Below are 19,249 nucleotides of genomic sequence, written 5' to 3'. Positions count from 1 at the left end.
ACGCATGGCTACAACAGGGCTACTTCAGGGATTGTGCCCGCAGCCCCCAGCTTGCTGGCCTGGGCCTGTGTGGGGAGCCAGAGTTCCCCTATCCCAATGGTGAGGGTGTTGCTGGGGCCAGCAGAGCAGTTCAGGCCTCTGGGTCAGGAGGGAGGGCAGCTGGCCTAGGCCTTCAGGTAAAGGCAAAGGATTTGGGGGGCAGGAGAGAGGTCAGTTTCAGCAGCTGTTTTCCACCCCCTTGTGGTGATGGAGTTGGGGCAGGCTTTGATTCTCAGGGGATTGGGGGATTAACCCTTTAGGAAGGAAGCAAAACAGGCTGGAGGAGGCTGTGCAGGGCAAGCAATGGTTGGCTAGATCTACAACCCTGAATTCTGGGCTCACTCCCCTGCTAACCTTACCTAGGGCAGCCCCATTCCCACCCTCTGCACTCTCCCTACCTCAGTCTGAAAGGATTGGCGGGGCAGGGGGGTGGAGACCCAGACCCAGACCACCTAGCCCTGACCAGGTGATCCAGTTCCTCCCAGAACCCCAGAGAGGCTGTGAGCACCCCATGGCTCTGCCCTCCTTCCATAGGCAGGCCCCACTAGAATCCACTCTGTCCAGAGCCCTGGGGAAGGCAGGTATAGACAGCAAGGGAGGAGAGGACAGTTTCAAAACAACTTTTTTTTTTCCATTTCCATCTGCTGGGGAGTATGGATGCTGGGGCTCTTCTCTGGGTGGGGAGCAGGGTGATGGGGCGGGGTCTGGAAAAAGTCAAGAGCTGTTTCCACCAGCTCAGGCCTGCGGGAAAGAAGCGCACTGCCTTGAAATGATGGATCCAAAGCTCTTCGGTTTCAGCAGCAACCCCCCCCCACCCCCCACCGCGCCCCAAGTCCCTGGGGCCGCCCCAGTGAGGGTATCAGCCAGCCCGCCCTGGTCCCACAAGCCCATGCTCTCGCAGACTTCCTACCAGGGACCCTAGGTGAGAGACAGCAGGAGGAGGTCACGCTCCACCTGAGCAGAGGCCCCACCCCCAGTGGCTGGAAGGAAGGAGAAATCCTGGGCGCGCAGCCTCCAGCCTGGGCCTGCCCCTGCTCCAAGGACCTGCCTGGGGGAGGGGCCGCGGACGGCACTGGGGCGGGTCTGGAGGGGGTGGGGTGAGAACTTACGTCTGGAAGAGGGAAACAGGGACAGGAAGAAGCCACCTCCCACCTCGGCAGGGAGGAATGTTGGGGGAGTAGGGCGGGCTCAGGACTTGGGGGTACAGAAACTAAATGCCAGACAGCAGAGGGAGCCAGCTCTGGCCCTGAGGGAGCCAGCCCTGGAACCTGCCCTGGGCTCCTACCTGCCCCGCTTTGCTCTGCGGAGCCAGTCCCTGTCTGGGGGTGTCTGCATCCACGTCCAGCTCCCAGGCCGCAGGGCCTCCACCAAGGCCAAGGCTGGCGGCTCGGGACCCAGCATCTCTCTGGCCTGAGCTATAGCATAGGACTATCTTCCCCAAAGGCCCGAGACTGGCCCAAAGGCACAAAGGCTGGCATGGCAGGGAGGAAGGGAGGGTGCTCGCTGGAATCAGGCAGGCCAGGCTAGGCTGTGGCCGCCAGGACCCCGGCTTCAGGACTGGGCAGGGCTGGGCTGGGCTAATGCCAGACTCTCCGACCCTGTTCCTGTGCCAGGCCCGGAGAGGGCAGACAACACTTCCTTTCTCTGCTCCTGGCTCAGAGTTGGGGAGGGAAAGGCCTGGGGAAGGGCCCCAAGCCTGCATCCCTCCTAGGGGATTCAGGAGGGCCCAAGGACCAGTCTTCATTAGGTGGGGGAGAGGAGGGTGGTGGGAGTGAACGGGTGGTGTCCAGGCCAGGGTATAGTGGCCGAAGGCTGGAGGAGATGCCTGCTCAGCTGCCAGCCTGGGCAGCGCACGGTGCGTGGGCAGCTGGCACTGGAAGAGGCCAGGCCACTTCCCTGACAAAGCAGGGCGCGAGGGTCTCCTTCCTCCTTCCTGGAGCAAACCCGCAGTCTCCTTCACCCACAAGTGGTGCAGAGGGAGGGACACATACCTGTCTCAGTTATGCTCGGAATGTGGCTCCCCAGGCAGAGGATTGGGGAGGAGGAGCTTCCTGGGGGCTGGAGGCTGGGGAAGGGGCCCAGAGTCAGGAAGACCCTGCAGGCCCTAAGGGAGAAACTGAGGAAAGTGATCCCAGTGGAGCTGGGGACCAGGTATGCCTCCCAGCAGCAGGTGCCCCTGCAGGGAGCAGGGTCCAGGTGGGGATGAGGTGGGGGCATCCAGGGAGGGGGGCCTGGCAGGATGTGTCCCCTGACCTTGGCTCGTGTGGGCCTTTTAGGGGCAGGGGACAGGCGTGATAGAGACACAGGTCTTGGGGTGACCTCCACAATCAGTAGCTTCCAGCCTTCACTCTGGGCCCCGAGGGATGGGGGCAGCTATGGGGCCCCAAGGAGCAGCAAAGGGTCAGGGTCAGATGAGAGGTCATCGTAGCTCAAGCTCTGTTCATCCCTAACCCTAACCCCCATGCTAGGGTGAGGCTTGGCTCCCGGGAGAGCCTGGGGTGGGGTCAGAGCTCTTTATCTCTTACAGAATGGGAGGTATCTCCTACAGAATGGGAGGCAGGCCCTTCTCCTGCCTGCTCCTTGCTGTGGGAGGTGGGAAGAGGGCTGTGCCTTCTTTAAGCCTGGCCCCAGCTCCAGGGGGCCTTGGCCCTCAGGCCTTGGGGATCCTTAGAGGGAGGCACCCCCATCTAATCTACCCTCTCCTTGGCCCCCTGCCCCTCATGGCACTGCTTTCCTTCCAAAGAAGGGATCTGTGTCACCGGCTCAAAACTTCCAGGGCTCCCGAGAGCCTTACAGTGGACCCCAAGCTTCTCCCTCCCTGGGGGTTCCCGCACTGGCCCAACTGGAGCTGGAGGCCTAGACTGGTCCCTATCCTGGGTAGCCAGCAGATAGCAGATGAAGTCTCGCTGGGGGCTCTCCCTGCAGACCCTCCTTTCCAGGGATCCTGTGCCCAGCCTGACATATCCAGAGCCAGGGCCGGGCCTGGGTAGAGTAGGACCTGGTAAGATGGCAGACCCTCTTCTGCCTGGGGTGGTCCCCCTGCCACATGCCCTCTGATCCCACAGACCCTCGAACTAGACCCTTCCAGCTATGGAGTTAATGACTTGTCTTCTTGATCTTGCAGAAACAGACTTTCTGCAGCCTGATCTCTCTTCCCACCTCTCCTTAGCCTCCAACTCATTCTCCAAAACTGGGGATCACACCCCACAACCTGCCTCCTCTTCATGCCACTCTCCCATCTTTCCCCTAGAGTATAAGCTTCCAAAGCACAGTCAGGGTCTCCAGTCCTCACCTGGTGGGAGGGCCACGCTGGGACCCCTCAGCTAAGCTAGCGCTGGGAAGGGGCCAGGGACACAGCCCTGCTGGTGTCTCCGATGTTGCATCAGGACCATAGATGCAACCCCAGGAGCAAATGACTGCAGACAGAGCAGGATGCTACAGGGCTTTCCACTTCAGGTTCCACTCCCCAGCCCCCCACCCCCGCCCACACACACAGTCCGTACCAGGCCAGATGAGTCCACCATCCAGGATCCCACAAAAGCAAGCTAGCACCACAGCAGTAAGTTGGGTAGAAGATGGAACTTCCCTACTGGCTAACAGAGCAAGTCACAGGGACAGGGTCGCCTTCCCAGGACAGGAAGTCAGGGACCCTTCCTGCTGCCCTGGGAGGAAGCGATCTCTCCACCTCCTCCCATACATCGCTCCCCAGGCAGCCATGAGGGGACAGACAGGATGCGAGGGCGACAGGCAGTTCCTACTTCTCCCTGCTACATTCCTTAGCCAAGGATCTCAGCCCCCAACTGGGATTCTCCTGGGGTGAAGGGGATGGGTGAGCTCTGGTCATGTGATTCCTGCTCATCTCTCAGAGGTTAGGATGAGGGAGGGTTGCTCTTGAGCCATTCAGAGTAGACACATGGGGACAGCAGACAAGGAAAGATACTTCACCTCTGTTAGGGGGTCCCACACCCCCTCAAACTCCTAGAAGCAGCTCACTCCACATAACTGTCCCTTCCCGGAAATGGCAGGCCTCTGGGAACACATAACAGGGTAGCCTCCCCTCCAGCACAATCTTTAAGCCCCACCCCAATGGCTCAACATCTGGGCCCCGTCTAGACATGTGTTCGGGCTTCTGCAGAACACAAACAACTGGTGTTGGTTCACCTGGTCCCAGCCTCTCTCCTAGAACAGCGAACTCCAGGAAGGGGCGTGCAGAGCTGGAGAGGCAGGGGGGAGAATGGGAGGCCTATCTCTTTGCAGGGCTGAGACTCCAAGATGAAAGACAGTGGCATCGCTAGGGACAGGGTGGAGAGTGCTGCTTATGTTAAGAGTCTGGAGCTGAGGTGGCCAGGAAACCAGGGAGTCAGGACCCAGAAAAGGAGGTCAGACTACAAAATGCCATGTGCCCTAGCCTAGGACAAGCTCTCTTCTGCCCCCAAGGCACCTGCTCCGCTCGGCCCCACACACACCTTCCACACAGTGCTCGACCTCCTCCAGGTTCCGCAGGGTGATGCGCATGAGGCTGGAGTTTAGCATCAGCTCATTCTTGTGGGCTGGCCACAGGTATGGCGGGGCAGGGTTCACAAAGAAGATCCTGGTGTCTCCGGTGGACACCTGGTTGTCACAGATGAGGGGGTCTCCGAAGCCGCCAATCACCACTTTGTTGCCTCCGTCCAGCAGGCTTTCCTGGGCCACCACATCTTTGCCCTTCAGGTACCGCCAGACCCGAACCTAGGGTGGACATGAGGGGGTGTTCAGGTGTCAGTGGTTCTCTTCTCACTGGGTGGAGCGGGGGAGGTGGCCACAGAGGCCGGAGGCAAACACCAGACTGGTGCCTGGACTTTTCCTTCTTTTCCCACCTCACTTGCTCAGGCCAGACGTCCAGAGTACACCCAAACCCTGGGCAGATATGTGGAGTCAGCGCACCCCCCCCAGGAGGAAGCTGCAGGGAAGCACACACACATGACAGATGCCACTGCCCTTGTCATACTCCAGGATACCTGGCCTGAGAACACACCCCTTCCCTCAAGAAGCAGCTCCCCAACCCTCAGGTTTAGGTGACCCCAGCCACCCCAATTCTAAATGTCCACCTCACTTCAGGTATGGGAAGACGACCCATCCAGCTTGGGGTGCCTGCCTTCTACACCCTACTCTCCCTGTCAACCCACCCAGTACTTGGGCCCACCGCTGGGAAGAGCCAGGAGCAACTAACATGGATGATGAAGTTTCAAGGTGATGGGCTCTGAGCTCAAGGCTCCTGTCCAGCTTGGCTCCGTGCAGCCCTGTGGGTGGGCTAAGACACGGTCCAGCCAGGAGGTGACAGACCCCTCCTCCTGCAAGGCTCCTACAGTGAGTGCAGCCAAGGCAGCCTGTGAACCACAAAATCAAGTTTGGGCAGCACAGGGCAGCCCCACCCTCCACACTCTACTCTTGGGGCCCTGAGGGCACCCGCTCAGACAAATCAAGTCCTGGGGTACCCACAGATTACTGGCAGTAGAGGCAGGAGGGCCGCAGGCACTGCAGGCAGAATGAGCTGCCCTAAAGGAACAGGCCCATGGGGACTGCCCGTGAATGCTGTCCCTGAGAAAGACACCCCTTTCTTCAGGATCTCTGGGGGCCTAGACTTCTGGAAAGGGGAGTGAAAGACCACAGTGGCCTGTCCACCTGGCCGCCCCTGCTGGGAGCCCTGGGTCTGCAAAATCTACAGGGACTCCCTCCACCCTCCAGTGGCCCAGGGATGGCAGGGGTGCCAACTCCACCCCGCCCCGCCCCCCCCACCCCCGTGCCTTGATGCAGAGTAAGCTCTGGAAGGCCAATAACCAGCAGGGGAGGGCTGGGCGGCTTTCATCGCCTCCCCCCACCCCAGCCACACCCAGGAGCAGCGGGGAGGAAGTCGGGAAAATCCTGCAGGGACTTGGCAAAGTGCCCTGGCGGTGGTGGAGGGGAGGGGGCCTGGCAGGGGATCCCAGCTGTAGTCCGCACAGGCCAGTCTGAAAGGAGCTGCCACTCCTCCCCATCTCCAAGGAAGAGGAATGATCCGATTTCTGGTCGGGGAGGTGCTTTTAGGGGCCAGAGTGGGGCAGGGGCCTGGGTCCCTTCAGCCCTCCCTAGGAACAGATGTGGGAAAAAAACCACCAGACCTACCCTGGGAGCTCCCAGATCCAACTGAAGGAGAGGCTAGGCAAGGCCCCTCTCCCTAAGGCCAGGGGAGATACAGCTCTCCCAGGAGCAGGATGGGGCACCTGCCCTGCACCCCCCGCACTTGAGGCTCAGCGACGGCCCCGCCCACTTCTTTGCTCTGGCCCCACACCCATCACTGCAGCAAGCCCCACCAGGACCCCGGCGGTTGGGAGATTACGTGTGCACCCCTCCTCTCTCTCCGGACCACTTCTTCTCACCTCTGCGGAGGGGGCGACAGCACTGACCACAGGCCAAATCCCCACCTCCACCCCAAGCAGAAAGCGTGACCTCCCCTCGTCCCCTTTCCTTTGGCCGGTGGCGAGGGGGAGCGGTAGCCGAACATTCTCCGGGGGGGCGGGGCGCACTTGTTTTCTGTAAGGGAGTGGGTTTGGGGTGAAGAAGCAGACACCTTCGGGTCTCCAGGGCCTGGGCACCGCGAGTGGGACTGCAGCGGCACCGCAGGAACTTTCCCTCCGGCGCTCGCGAGTTTTCTCAGACCCGCACCCGCCCCCACCTCCGGGGGTCGGCGGTCGCCAAGGGAGCGGGAGCAGGAGCTGGCGCTGCGGAACGTCTGGGGCTCGTTCCCACGGCCCTGGGCGGGGGTCTCAGCAGGCGGCCGGCATCGCGACGGGAAGACCTCTGGGCTAGGGGTCCGGGATCGCCGGGGAAAGGGTCCGAAGGGGCTCAGGGTCCCGGGGATCCCCAGGGGGCCCACCTTGCACGAGTATGTGTGCTGCACCGGGTCCACGTTGAGGATCTCCTCCACGGTGCCGGTGAGCACCACGTTCGCCTCCTCCTCGCGCCGCTCCAGCGCGCGTTCAGGGCACGTCCCGTCGGCGCTGGGCAGGGCGCGCACGGCCACCACCAGGAGCAGCAGCAAAGGCTGCAGCAGGGCCCGGCTGAACGGCCGCAGGCTGGCCATGGCGCGGGCAGAGGACGGCGGAAGGCGGCCGGAGCAAGCGCACGGGCCGGGCCGCGCCGGGGACGGGACTGGACAGGACGGGACGCAGCTCGGGGGAGGCGGTGGGAGCGCGGGAGGCGCGGGGGCGGGCCGGGGGCGGGACCTGGGACAGCACCACCCCCTTCCCGCCTCCACCCCACCCCCCGCGGCCCGCCCGCCCGCCCCCACCCCGGCCCTCCCGGCGCCCCGCGACCCGCGGCAGCCGCGAACAAAGCGCCGGGATAGCGGCGCCGGGCGGAGGCCTGGCTGGGGGAGGGAGGGGGCAGGTCTAGGTTTGGCCCAGGAGGGTGGTGGGCCTGGCCAGGCCGAGGGCGGGGTTGGGGCGGGCTCGAGGGTGCTCTCCCAGCTGCAGCGCACTCCCACGGACGCCCCTCCCCCGTCTGCGCGGACGTTCCGCCCCCCCCGCCCCCCCGCCAGGAAATGCGGCTGAAATCGGGTTAATGCATAATCTGGAGACGACGTGACGGGACTTCCAAGGGGCTCCAGGCTGCGCCAGGGCTGGGGCGGCGGGGGCTCCCGGGCCGCAGGGAGGGGCTTCCAGATCCGAGGCCCTGCCGCCCCTCGCGCCCTAAAGGGCTGCGCCCCTCCCCCGGCGAGAGGAACCTGACGGGGGACCCTAGCCCCTCACAGGAACTGGGGACGGAAGCTCGGCCGCCCGGGACCACCGGCCAGAGGGGACCAATGCAGGCTGCGAGCTGCGGCGATTGGTCGCTGCGAAGCGCAGACCCGCCCACCTCGCGATCCCGGGTCGGCTCCCGGCCCTCTGCAGGGCGACGGGCTCCCCCTGTCGTCTAAGGTGGGAATAGCAGCAGCGATGGATGGCCAGCCACGCCCCCTTCCCAACTCCCCCAAGGCACTTCCCAACCATTCCCGCTGGGTCCAGGGGGATAAACTGAGATCCAGAGGGTGCAAATTAGTACCCGACCTAGCTGAAGATGGTGGGGGTGGGAGAAGGAGAGGAGATCCCTTCTGTTCCTCCAGGGCTGAGTCTGCTGCACACCCCCTCACCCAAGCCAACCACAGATCTCTGAGCCAGAGGCCATGAAGGGTGAGCAGCACAGAGGCACCTTGGAGAAAGACCCTACCTCACCCAGACCCTGGTGAGGGGATTCAAGAAAGGAGGGTGTCACCGAGAGGGTGTGCTCATGCTTGTTAAGTTACAGTATGTCAAAGAGGTGAGGGTGGGGACACAGGAAATGAGGCTAGAGCCAGGAGTCCCCCTACACACACACACACACACCATTGTGTCTACATATAACTGTCACAGGCAAGCCAGAACTGGGGGTCCCCCAGCTCAGATGCAGACTCCCACAGATCAGAAAGGGGTCTGGGTCTCCAGCCAAATGCCCTTAAAGAGTCAGAGAGCTGAGGTCTGAGTGTCCCCAGAGTCATGGACTTTTGCCCAAGAGGTGTAGGTTCTGTGTACCCATTCCCTGCCCCCCTAATTCTGTCCAAGGCTGACTCATTTGGGAAACTGGCACAGAAAGAAGCATCTAATGTGGAAGCAGGTGTAGTTTGTTCCCCTGCCATCCATGTGAACAACAGGAACCCCCATCCTGGTTGCCCCCTCACCTGCTGACTGTGGCCCTTGCATGAAGTGCACTCTGAAGGAGCAGCTCACCCTAATGGGGATGGGTGTGCCCAAGGCCCAGTCCCCAATTCCCTCCAGACCAATGCAGGCTGGACAGTGTATTCTGATGGGTCCTGGAGGCCCTCAGCCCCCGGCTGGTGTGGGAAAGCCTCCCTTAGAACTGGCCAAGGCAGGCCCTAGGGACTCACCCCCTCACCACTTCCAGGGACACTCACCATGTGACCTTCCGGACCCAGCCAGGCCTTTCCCCTCCCTGCGCTATCTCCTGATCCAGCTGTGAGGGTGGGGACCAGTTGTGCAGGGCTGACTGAGGCTCAACCAGAAGACAAGGATGGGCTTCAACAGACCTGCCTCTTTTTATTTCTCTAGAAATTAATTTCCCAAAGAGGTGGGGACACAGCTTCAGTTTCTCCAGAGGCTGGGAGGGGTGTGTCACCATTTTGATGCCACAAGGTTTGTCCTTTAACTTGGCCACCCTAGCCTGGTGACTACCCAGTGACCCTGGGTCCCCTCACCCACTCCCTCCTCCACCCTTCCCCCAATCTCACTAGAAGGGTGCAGAATGGAGGGCTGATGACCAGGAGGTGGGGGGGGGTGGGGGGTGCTGGCCAGGGTGGAATGAACACTTCGATACATTCGGCTTTGCTACAACTTTATTCACTGCGCTGCATGGGGCGCCCTCCCTAAGGCCCTCCTGGCCCTTCCTACCCCCCCCGCAGACGTAGATTCATGAACACGGTGCACCCAGTCGTGAGGCCATACTCCCCCAGCGGTTGCTCATCATCCATGGGCTTCCCTTCAAAAGACAGCCAGAACTGGTCCGCTTGCACACGCTCCTTTTGGCACACCTGCTGCTTGAGCTTGGCCACAGTCTGCGTCAGCAGGACCTCGTAGGAGCTGCTGCGACCCTTGTCGTTCCTCACCACGATGTTCAAGGGGGCACTGCAGTTCTCCACCACCAGCAGGACGGTGCTGCCAGCTCTCAAGCCCTGGTTGGCAAGGGACACCCTGTCCTGCAGTATCTCCCTGCTTTCAAGGTGGGCCAGGCGCTGCTGGAAAGCAGGCACATTGATCTTCTGGGTGATGAACTGCTTCAGCTCGGATACCGTCATGGAGTCCCTCAGAGGCACCAGGATCTCCTCGCCTCCTAGCATCTTCACCTTCAGGTTCCCGCCCTGTGGGCATCACACAGATTCAGAAGTCCTGGGACTACTGCACGGGTAGCACTGGCAGTGGGGAGAGTGTCAGACCCCAGGGATGCAGTTCCCTTCCCACCCACCGGGAGGGGGACCCCAGATACTGGAGAGTGCAAGGGAGCAGAAGAGCCACCATCCACAACCATCATGTCATCTCCCCGATAAAATATCCCCCTGCCCTGCACTGATCCCAAAGGATCTCAGGGTTGGCCACTGGGCAGAAGCCACCTCTCAGGACCCAGACCCTGATTTCAGAAAGAGCCCTGTCTCTCCCCTCACACTTAGGGAACTGGATGCTTTGAGCAGCTCTACCTGCCTGTGCATATGTAGGCATTCTTCCCCTGGCAGATGCCACCAGGCAGAGGAGTACAGAGCCCACCTGCCCCACCTGTCAAACCCGCCTCACCACTCACCATGGCCATGGGTTCTGGTGCCAGGTTCTCTGCAGACACTGGTTGGCTGCGGCTGCCTCTCTGCTCTCAGCTCTCTCCAGCCCTGGCAGCTCAGCCTTTTAAAAGCCTGAGCAAACTACGTCAGAGTTACACAGGCTGATTAAGCTTCAGTTTCAGTTTCCTTTTCCCAGGACAGCCCCAGAGGGAGAAACAGAAACAAAACAGAAGGCCGTAGACACACAGGAACTGAGGTGGGCTGGGCTGGGGGGAGCTTTCCACCTGACCAGTTGGGTCTGGGACTGTGATAGCATCCCCACCACTAGGGTTGTGTGTTCAGAAATCCCTGCATGTTCCACACCTCGGTTCCTTTCCAAGATGCACACACATCATAATAACATGAGCTAACAATCAGACACTTTCACTTTCCATTTACCAATTTGCAAATTAGTAACCTTGAGAAATATTGCCAGGGTTAATTCCAAAATAACAAAATATTGACAATCTAAACTACTCAGAGATAATCACTGTGTGTTTATGACAATATATGTTCAGATTGTTTTAATGAAAGAGAATGTATCTCTTCTATTAAAATGAACTCATGGACTCTCTTGAGAAAGTGAAGAAACTACACAAAATGGAAGAAAATATTTGCAATCCATGTGTCAGATAAGAGTCTAGTATCTGCAACATATAAGGAACTTTTACAACTCAACAACTAAAAGATAAGCAACTCAATTAAAAGTTGGGCAAATGACTTAAATAGACATTTTTAAATAGAAAATACATAAATGGCCAATAGCCACTTGAACATGAAAAGATGTTCAGCATCATTGGAAATGATGGGAACCAGGGAAATGCACCAGGGAAATGCAAATCAAAACCAGATGTACTATGTCACACACACTAGCATGAATATAATAATAATTTAAAAGAGAATAATAAGTGTTGGTGAAGATGTCGAACAAATGGAATCTTCATACATTGCTGATGGGATTGTGAAATGATGTAGCCACTGCGGGAAAACAGTCTAGTCATTCCTCAAAAGGTTAAATAGAATTTTCATATGACCCAGCAATTCCACTCCTAGGGTATGCCCAGAGAACTGAAAACAGGTGTTCAAACAAATGCTTGCACACAAATATTAACAGCAGCTCTAGTCATAGAATGGTTGAAATGGGCGGGAGGAACCAAACCCATCAGCAGGTGGAGGCACAAAGTGTGTGGTGCCTCCTTATAGTAGAATATTCCTCAGCCATAACAAAGGATGGAGCATTGACACAGGCTACAGTGTGAATGGTGCTCAGTGAAAAATAACAGACACAGGTCACAAACTGTGTGATTTGACTGATATGAAATGTCCACAATAGGCAAGTCCATAGAGACTGAAAATAGATTAGTAATTGCCAAGAACTGCGGGGAGGAGGCATGAGGAGAGACCACTTCATGGAGATAAGGCCTCCTTTGGGAATGATAAAAATGTTTCTGAACTAGACAGAGGTGATGTTTGTCCTAAATATACTAAGTGCCACTGAATTATATACTATAAAATGGCTAAGTTTATATTACATGAGCTTCACCTCAATAAAAAAGAAAATTGAAAAAAAAGTCCTCCTGCTACTCTCAACATTTTGTAACCTGCTTCATTCACAGTTCAGTTCAGTTGCTCAGTCATGTTCGACTCTTTGAGACCCCATGACTCAAAGACTGCAGCACACCAGGCCTCCCTGTCCATCACCAACTCCTGAAACATCTCGAAGTTCTCGGTTCTTGTACTGTTGATGCCTGGCTTGGAGAATTTTGAACATTCCTTTGCTACTGTGTGAGAAAATGAGTGCAAATGTGTGGTAGTTTGAACATTCTTTGTCATTGCCTTTCTCTGGGATTGGAATGAAAACTGACCTTTTTCAGTCCTGTGGCCACTACTGAGTTTTCCAAATTTGCTGGCATATTGAGTGCAGAACTTTCACGGCATCATCTCTTAGGATTTGAAATAGCTCAACTGGAATTCTACCACCTCCACTAGCTTTGTTCATAGTGATGCTTCCTAAGGCCCACTTGACTTTGCATTCCAGGATCTCTGGCTCTAAGTGAATGATCACATCATCATGGTTATCTGGGTTGTGAAGAGCTTTTTTGTATAGTTCTGTGTATTCTTGCCACCTCTTTTGCTGCTTCTGTTAGATTCATACCATTTCTGCCCTTTATTGTGCCCATCTTTGCATGACATGTCCCCTTGATATCTCTAATTTTCTTGAAGAAATCTCTAGTCTTGCACATTCTATTGTTTTCCTCTACTTCTTTGCATTGATCACTGAGGAAGGCTTTCTTATCTCTCCATGATATTCTTTGGAACTCTGCATCTAGATAGGTATATCTTTCCTTTTCTCCTTTGCCTTTAGCTTCTCTTCTTTTCTCAGCTATTTGTAAGCCCTCATACTTTTATGCAAGTTGTTTTAATGGCTGCATATGTGCATTTGTTGCCCATAGCATAATAAGTCCATTATAGAATAAAGTGTAATTTAGTTAACCAGTCTCATATTGTTGAATAAATATTGGTTGTTTCCACATTTTTACTATTACAAACAGCACATCTCAGGCATACGTTGCTGCTGCTGCTGCTAAGTCACTTCAGTCATGTCCGACTCTGTGCGACCCCATAGACGGCAGCCTACCAGGCTCCCCCATCCCTGGGATTCTCCAGGCAAGAACACTGGAGTGGGTTGCCATTTCCTTCTCCAATGCGTGAAAGTGAAAAGTGAAAGTGAAGTCGCTCCGTTCTGTCTGACTCATAGCGACCCCATGGACTGCAGCCTACCAGGATCCTCTGTCCATGGGATTTTCCAGGCGAGAGTACTGGAGTGGGTTGACATCGCCTTCTCCACAGACATACATTAGCTAAAAATAAAAATAAATACTTAGGGAATTCCCTGGCAGTCCAGTGGTTAGGACTTCATAATTTCACTTCAGGAGCACAGGTTCCATCCCTGGTTGGGAAACTAAGATCCCACAAGCTGCAGCCAAAATAAATAAATAAAATAAAAATAAATACCTAAAAATAATTAAATATTTTAAAAATAAATTTTAAAGTAAAGAAATAAAAGGAATGGGGAAAACAAAATTGTTTTCATATGAATTAATCATTCCATTAGTCCCCCCAAAATAATCTTACAGGGCACCAAAGTTGTTAACATGCATAAAACAGTTTAAATGTTGTTTATATTATTCTAAATTTCTAACTTGACTCATTCCTTGCATAAATAATATTAGTATTATAAAAAGAAAGCAACAAACATGACAAAGATTACAGAATCTGAAAATCCCTGTCTCCTTCAAAAAACCATTATTTTGATTCTGTTTTCTGTGTTTTTTGGTTTTTTTTTCCGGCCATGGCATGCAGCAAGCAGGATCTTAGTTCCCTGATTAGGGATCGAACCCATGCCCCTTGCATTGGGAGCACTAAGTCTTAACCACTGGACCACCAGGAAAGTGGTGACCCCAATGCCCCAGATGACCATTATTAAATATGGCACAAAGATAAAGGAATGCAAAAACAATTCAAAAAAATTTTAAGTAATAAAAAAATTTAAAAAGATAACAAAAATATGGCATATACAGTAATAGAAACTTTATTTTCTTTTAGTTACTTCATTGAATGTTACCTGCTTTGGACAAGAGGAACTAAATGCAAAGGCTTTAGGCAGGCAAAATGATAGCCCTGGAAGCATGTCTCTGTGTCTTGGAGCCTTTTAAGCCACCACAAACTGGGTGGCTTAAAACAACAGAAATATATTCCCTCACAGTTCTAAAGAGCAGAGGTCTGAAATCCAGGGGGACTAAATGATCAGGATTGTCAGCCTGATTAAAAATAATCTGATTTTTTCAGGAACAAGACAAGGGTTCCCACTCTCACCACTACTATTCAACATAGCTTTGGAAGTTTTGGCCACAGCAATCAGAGCAGAAAAAGAAATAAAAGGAATCCAGATAGGAAAAGAAGAAGTGAAACTCTCTCTGTTTGCAGATGACATGATCCTCTACATAGAAAACCCTAAAGACTCTACCAGAAAATTACTAGAGCTAATCAACGAATACAGTAAAGTTGCGGGATATAAAATTAACACACAGAAATCCCTTGCATTCCTATATACTAACAATGAAAAAACAGAAAGAGAAATTAAGGAAACAATACCATTCACCATTGCAACAAAAAGAATAAAATACTTAGGAGTATATCTACCTAAAGAAACAAAAGACCTATACATAGAAAACTATAAAACACTGATGAAAGAAATCAAAGAGGACACAAACAGATGGAGAAATAAATATACTGTGTTCATGGATTGGAAGAATCAATGTTGTCAAAATGACTATACTACCCAAAGCAATCTATAGATTCAATGCAATCCCTATCAAGCTACCAATGGTATTTTTCACATAACTAGAACAAATAATTTCACACTTTGTATGGAAATACAAAAAACCTTGAATAGCCAAAGCAATCTTGAGAAAGAAGAATGGAACTGGAGGAATCAACCTGCCTGACTTCAGACTCTACTACAAAGCCACAGTCATCAAGACAGTATGGTACTGGCACAAAGACAAAAATATTGATCAATGGAACAGAATAGAAAGCCCAGAGATAAATCCACGAACCTATGGACACCATATCTTCGACAAAGGAGGCAAGAATATACAATGGAAAAAAGACAACCTCTTTAACAAGTGGTGCTGGGAAAACTGGTCAACCACTTGTAAAAGAATGAAACTAGAACACTTTCTAACACCATACACAAAAATAAACTCAAAATGGATTAAAGATCTAAATGTAAGACCAGAAACTATAAAACTCCTAGAGGAGAACATAGGCAAAACACTCTCCGACATAAATCACAGCAAGATCCTCTATGACCCACCGCCCAGAATATTGGAAATAAAAGCAAAACTAAACAAATGGGACCTAATGAAACTTAAAAGTTTTGCACAACAAAGGAAACTATGACTAAGGTGAAAAGACAGCCCTCAGATTGGGAGAAAATAATAGCAAATGAAGAAACAGACAAAGGATTAATCTCAAAAATATACAAGCAACTCCTGCAGCTCAATTCCAGAAAAATAAATGACCCAAGCAAAAAATGGGCCAAAGAACTAAACAGACATTTCTCCAAAGAAGACATACAGATGGCTAACAAACACATGAAAAGATGCTCCACATCACTCATTATCAGAGGAAATGCAAATCAAAACCAAATGAGGTACCATTACACGCCAGTCAGGATGGCTGCTATCCAAAAGTCTACAAGCAATAAATGCTGGAGAGGGTGTGGAGAAAAGGGAACCCTCTTACACTGTTGGTGGGAATGCAAACTAGTACAGCCACTATGGAGAACAGTGTGGAGATTTCTTAAAAAACTGGAAATAGAACTGCCATATGACCCAGCAATCCCACTTCTGGGCATACACACTGAGGAAACCAGATCTGAAAGAGACACATGCACCCCAATGTTCATCGCAGCACTGTTTATAATAGCCTGGACATGGAAGCAACCTAGATGTCCATCAGCAGACAAATGGATAAGGAAGCTGTGGTACATATACACCATGGAATATTACTCAGCCATTAAAAAGAATTCATTTGAATCAGTTCTAATGAGATGGATGAAACTGGAGCCCATTATACAGAGTGAAGTAAGCCAGAAAGATAAAGACCAATACAGTATACTAACACATATATATGGAATTTAGAAGGATGGTAACGATAACCCTATACGCAAAACAGAAAAAGAGACACAGATATACAGAACAGACTTTTGGACTCTGTGGGAGAAGGCGAGGGTGGGATGTTTAGAGAGAACAGCATCGAAACATGTATATTATCTATGGTGAAACAGATCACCAGCCCAGGTTGGATGCATGAGACAAGTGCTGGGGGCTGGTGCACTGGGAAGACCCAGAGGGATCCGGTGGAGAGGGAGGTGGGAGGGGGGATCAGGATGGGGAATACATGTAAATCCATGGCTGATTCATGTCAATGTATGGCAAAACCACTACAATATTATAAAGTAATTAGCCTCCAACTAATAAAAATAAATGGGAAAAAAATCTGATTAAAAAAAAATCTGATTTTACACAGCTTACAGAAGACATAAATCATATGAAATATAAAGGTACAGGAAACTGAAAGTAAAAGGATGAAAAGAAACCTACCCTGTAAATGTTAACTAAAAGGAAGCAGATGTGACCATATTAACAATTTTACTAACAGAGTAACAAAGAAATCTTATAGTCAAAGCATTATTAGATATAGAAGGTTGCATAACAATAAAAGGTTGAGCTCAATGGTAAAATGAAATTATTTTTAATTTGTATTCACCTAACAACATGACCACAAAATATATATGTTCTAGACAAAAATGTGAATATCCTATTTATGAAGTTACAATGGCCACTTATAAAGGGGTCTTTGGTTAAAACTATCTACAAACTAACTTAAACTTCCTAAGACCTTTAAAACAGTTTAATCGTGTATCGTTTAATACACTTGCTTTTATTTTTAAGCCCTTCAACCATCTAACAGCCGTAGCAACAACAAAAAACTCTCCCAAGAACATCCATGACCATACTTATATCTATGCGCCCTTGTCCACTGAGGCTGCCGTGGATACAGCCAAGTGGCTGTGCTTCTATCCTGACCCCATAATCTGTGGTGGAGCCAAGAGCCAGAGTGATCTACACACAACCTTCTCTCCCATGGCTTCCCACAATCTTCTGAGAGAAGAGAGGAGCTTAGGCTTGTTCATCTGAACACTCTGCTGGCCCTCTAATCTCCTCTCCTGTCCACCTGCCCCCACTGAGCACTTGGCTCCAAGACTGGCTGCCTTACCATGGCAAAGAACTTCTACAAAATTCCAGGCCAAAGGTGGTGGTGGCTTGCAGCCAGTGGTGGAAAAGCAATGGTGTTTGTATACATCAGGGAGATAGAGCCACTGTAGGACCTGCCAGAGCAGCGCTGGGAGTGAACTCCGAGGGTCAAGGATGATGGCAGAATGCTGGTCTGAGAACTGAGAACGTTCAGAGGAGGTTGGTGCCCCAGTCAGGCTCCACCACTGGGCAGAGAGTGCTCCAGCTGTGTGGATAGAAAGGTTAGGGTGAAGACTTGTTCCTTAAGTACCAGAGGACTGAAAGGCACAAGAAGAAGCGGGAGGCAGAACCTGAGACAAGAGGCTGAGAGCGTGGAGGGAGGAGGCAGGACCCCAGGTCACCCTGAAAAAGCAGCAGGGATCTCTTACTACAGACTGTGACCTGTGCTCTGTGGGTGGGGCTTCCCAGTGGGCATGTCCTCCAGGGTGGGTGGGAATCTGAGGGCTATGGTCAACACCCAGCACTTAGGATTTGGGAGCTTAGTTGCCAACTCTACACCAGTATGCCCCATGGAGGCCAGGAAGTCCAGAAGATCAACCGTGTGAATTTTGAAGTTAACAAGGACTGTGACAGGAGCCGCTGGAGAAAGTGATAGGGAATCAGGAGTGAACCTTCAGAAAGTATGGGGAGGCCCCTCAGGGTTGCAGTGGACTTCACAAGGTGTGGTCTGTTAATAAGATGAGATTCAAAGCTGGGACTTTTTTTGGTGAAGAAGAAACTAGTCAGGATGTGACCAGCAGAAGGAGAGCGAAGCGTACCTCTCCAGAGAGTGGTGGTCTAAGGAGACGGAAGAGAGAAGCACCCACGGAAGCCCACAGGGAGGTGGCATCACAGGCAGACAGGGTGGGAAGCTCTGTCACCACACAGAACTGGTGGGACATGGCTTCCCCAGTGTGGAGAGGTGTCAACATTCAATAATGGAGAAAGATGTTGACAATGCCCAGACCTCGGGGGAGGTGCTGTCATGCATCAGGTGTTGGGGGGATGCTCCAACTGCCCAGCATCAAGGGCCAAGGGAAGGTGTCTTGGTCCCCTGGCCTGTAAAAGTGAAAGATGCCCCCTCAGGGTTAGGATTAGGGTCCTGGTCATCTGCTTCCTTCTTCTTTATACTGAATCCTGGGTTCCTCCAGCCCTAGCCTCTGCTACTTTATCATCCCAGCACCCAACTCCCATGCTCCAGGAGAGACCCTGCAATGACTCCAGCCTGGTCACATGGCAGATCTGGTCCTGGCTGCCTGAGTCCACAGGCTGCTGCCCCTTGGCAGGAGAGGAGGGAACAGGAGGATGGGGTTGCCGGTCATGGTCTATGGTGTCTCTGATATCCTGGGACCCATGTGCCTGTGGAATGCTGAGGGGCAGGTTGTGGGTGCAGGTGCCACCCCCACATCAGAGGTTGGGAGGGTCCTATGCACAGACAGCACTGGCAGGCCCCCGAGGGACACTGTCTGAATATTGTGGAATGCTGTCATGGGAACCAGATGTGAGAAAGACCATCCCCCCACGTTCACCTTGGGGTGAACCCCCAACCCCCCCAAGGCTGCAACCCAGTGTCTGGACTGCAAAATACACTTATCTTCCCACACAGACTCCCCCACTACTTTCCTGCCCAGTGGCCATCAATGGTCCCTAGAGGAGCCCCTGGGACCATCAGCCTACTGGGATTTGGCCAACTCAAGTCTGGATCTAGGAGGACAGATAGTTGGCCTTGGATAGCTGCAAAAGTCACCTCATCAGATGGACAGCCAGTGCTGGAAGCTCCTGCAACTCTGTGAATGCCAGAGAAAGGAGGGAACAGGGATTGCGGGAGGGGGGCTGGGAAGGGGGTGGTGTCCAGGGCTTGGGCCATTTTAGCTATTCCAGTTACTATTGTTTCATAACAAATGACCCCAAAGGGTCACAGTAACACTAGTCATGTGAATCAAGAATGGAACAGAGCACACAGGGGCAGCTGGGAAAGTGTGAGTGGGGGCTCTGA

General features: G+C 52.9%; 2 protein-coding genes across 2 annotated transcripts in view; both read right to left on the bottom strand.

Moving 5' to 3' along the window:
- The window catches only part of AGRN (agrin), a 36,790-nt gene extending 28,998 nt beyond the window's left edge, over window positions 1-7,792 (bottom strand). The window contains exons 1-2 of the mRNA XM_043485181.1: window positions 6,932-7,792; window positions 4,506-4,767 (exon numbers count right to left, since the gene is read on the bottom strand). Of these exons, the coding sequence (XP_043341116.1) occupies window positions 4,506-4,767; window positions 6,932-7,138 (469 nt within the window). The 5' untranslated portion in view covers window positions 7,139-7,792. The remainder of the gene's footprint in view (window positions 1-4,505; window positions 4,768-6,931) is intronic.
- A 1,611-nt stretch (window positions 7,793-9,403) lies between these two features.
- Window positions 9,404-10,522, bottom strand: ISG15 (ISG15 ubiquitin like modifier). Its single transcript, XM_043485304.1, has 2 exons — window positions 10,378-10,522; window positions 9,404-9,943 (listed from the first exon to the last, which is right to left on the bottom strand). Exons 1-2 carry the CDS (start codon window positions 10,384-10,386, stop codon window positions 9,473-9,475), a joined length of 480 nt encoding a protein of 159 aa, XP_043341239.1. The 5' UTR covers window positions 10,387-10,522; the 3' UTR covers window positions 9,404-9,472.
- Between the last annotated feature and the right edge of the window lie 8,727 nt (window positions 10,523-19,249).

This window comes from Cervus canadensis, chromosome 13 (genome assembly GCF_019320065.1).
Source record: "Cervus canadensis isolate Bull #8, Minnesota chromosome 13, ASM1932006v1, whole genome shotgun sequence".
Taxonomy (NCBI): Eukaryota; Metazoa; Chordata; class Mammalia; order Artiodactyla; family Cervidae; genus Cervus; species Cervus canadensis.
The sequence above is the reverse complement of the archived record's forward strand: the minus strand, read 5'-3'. Positions and strand labels throughout refer to the sequence as shown.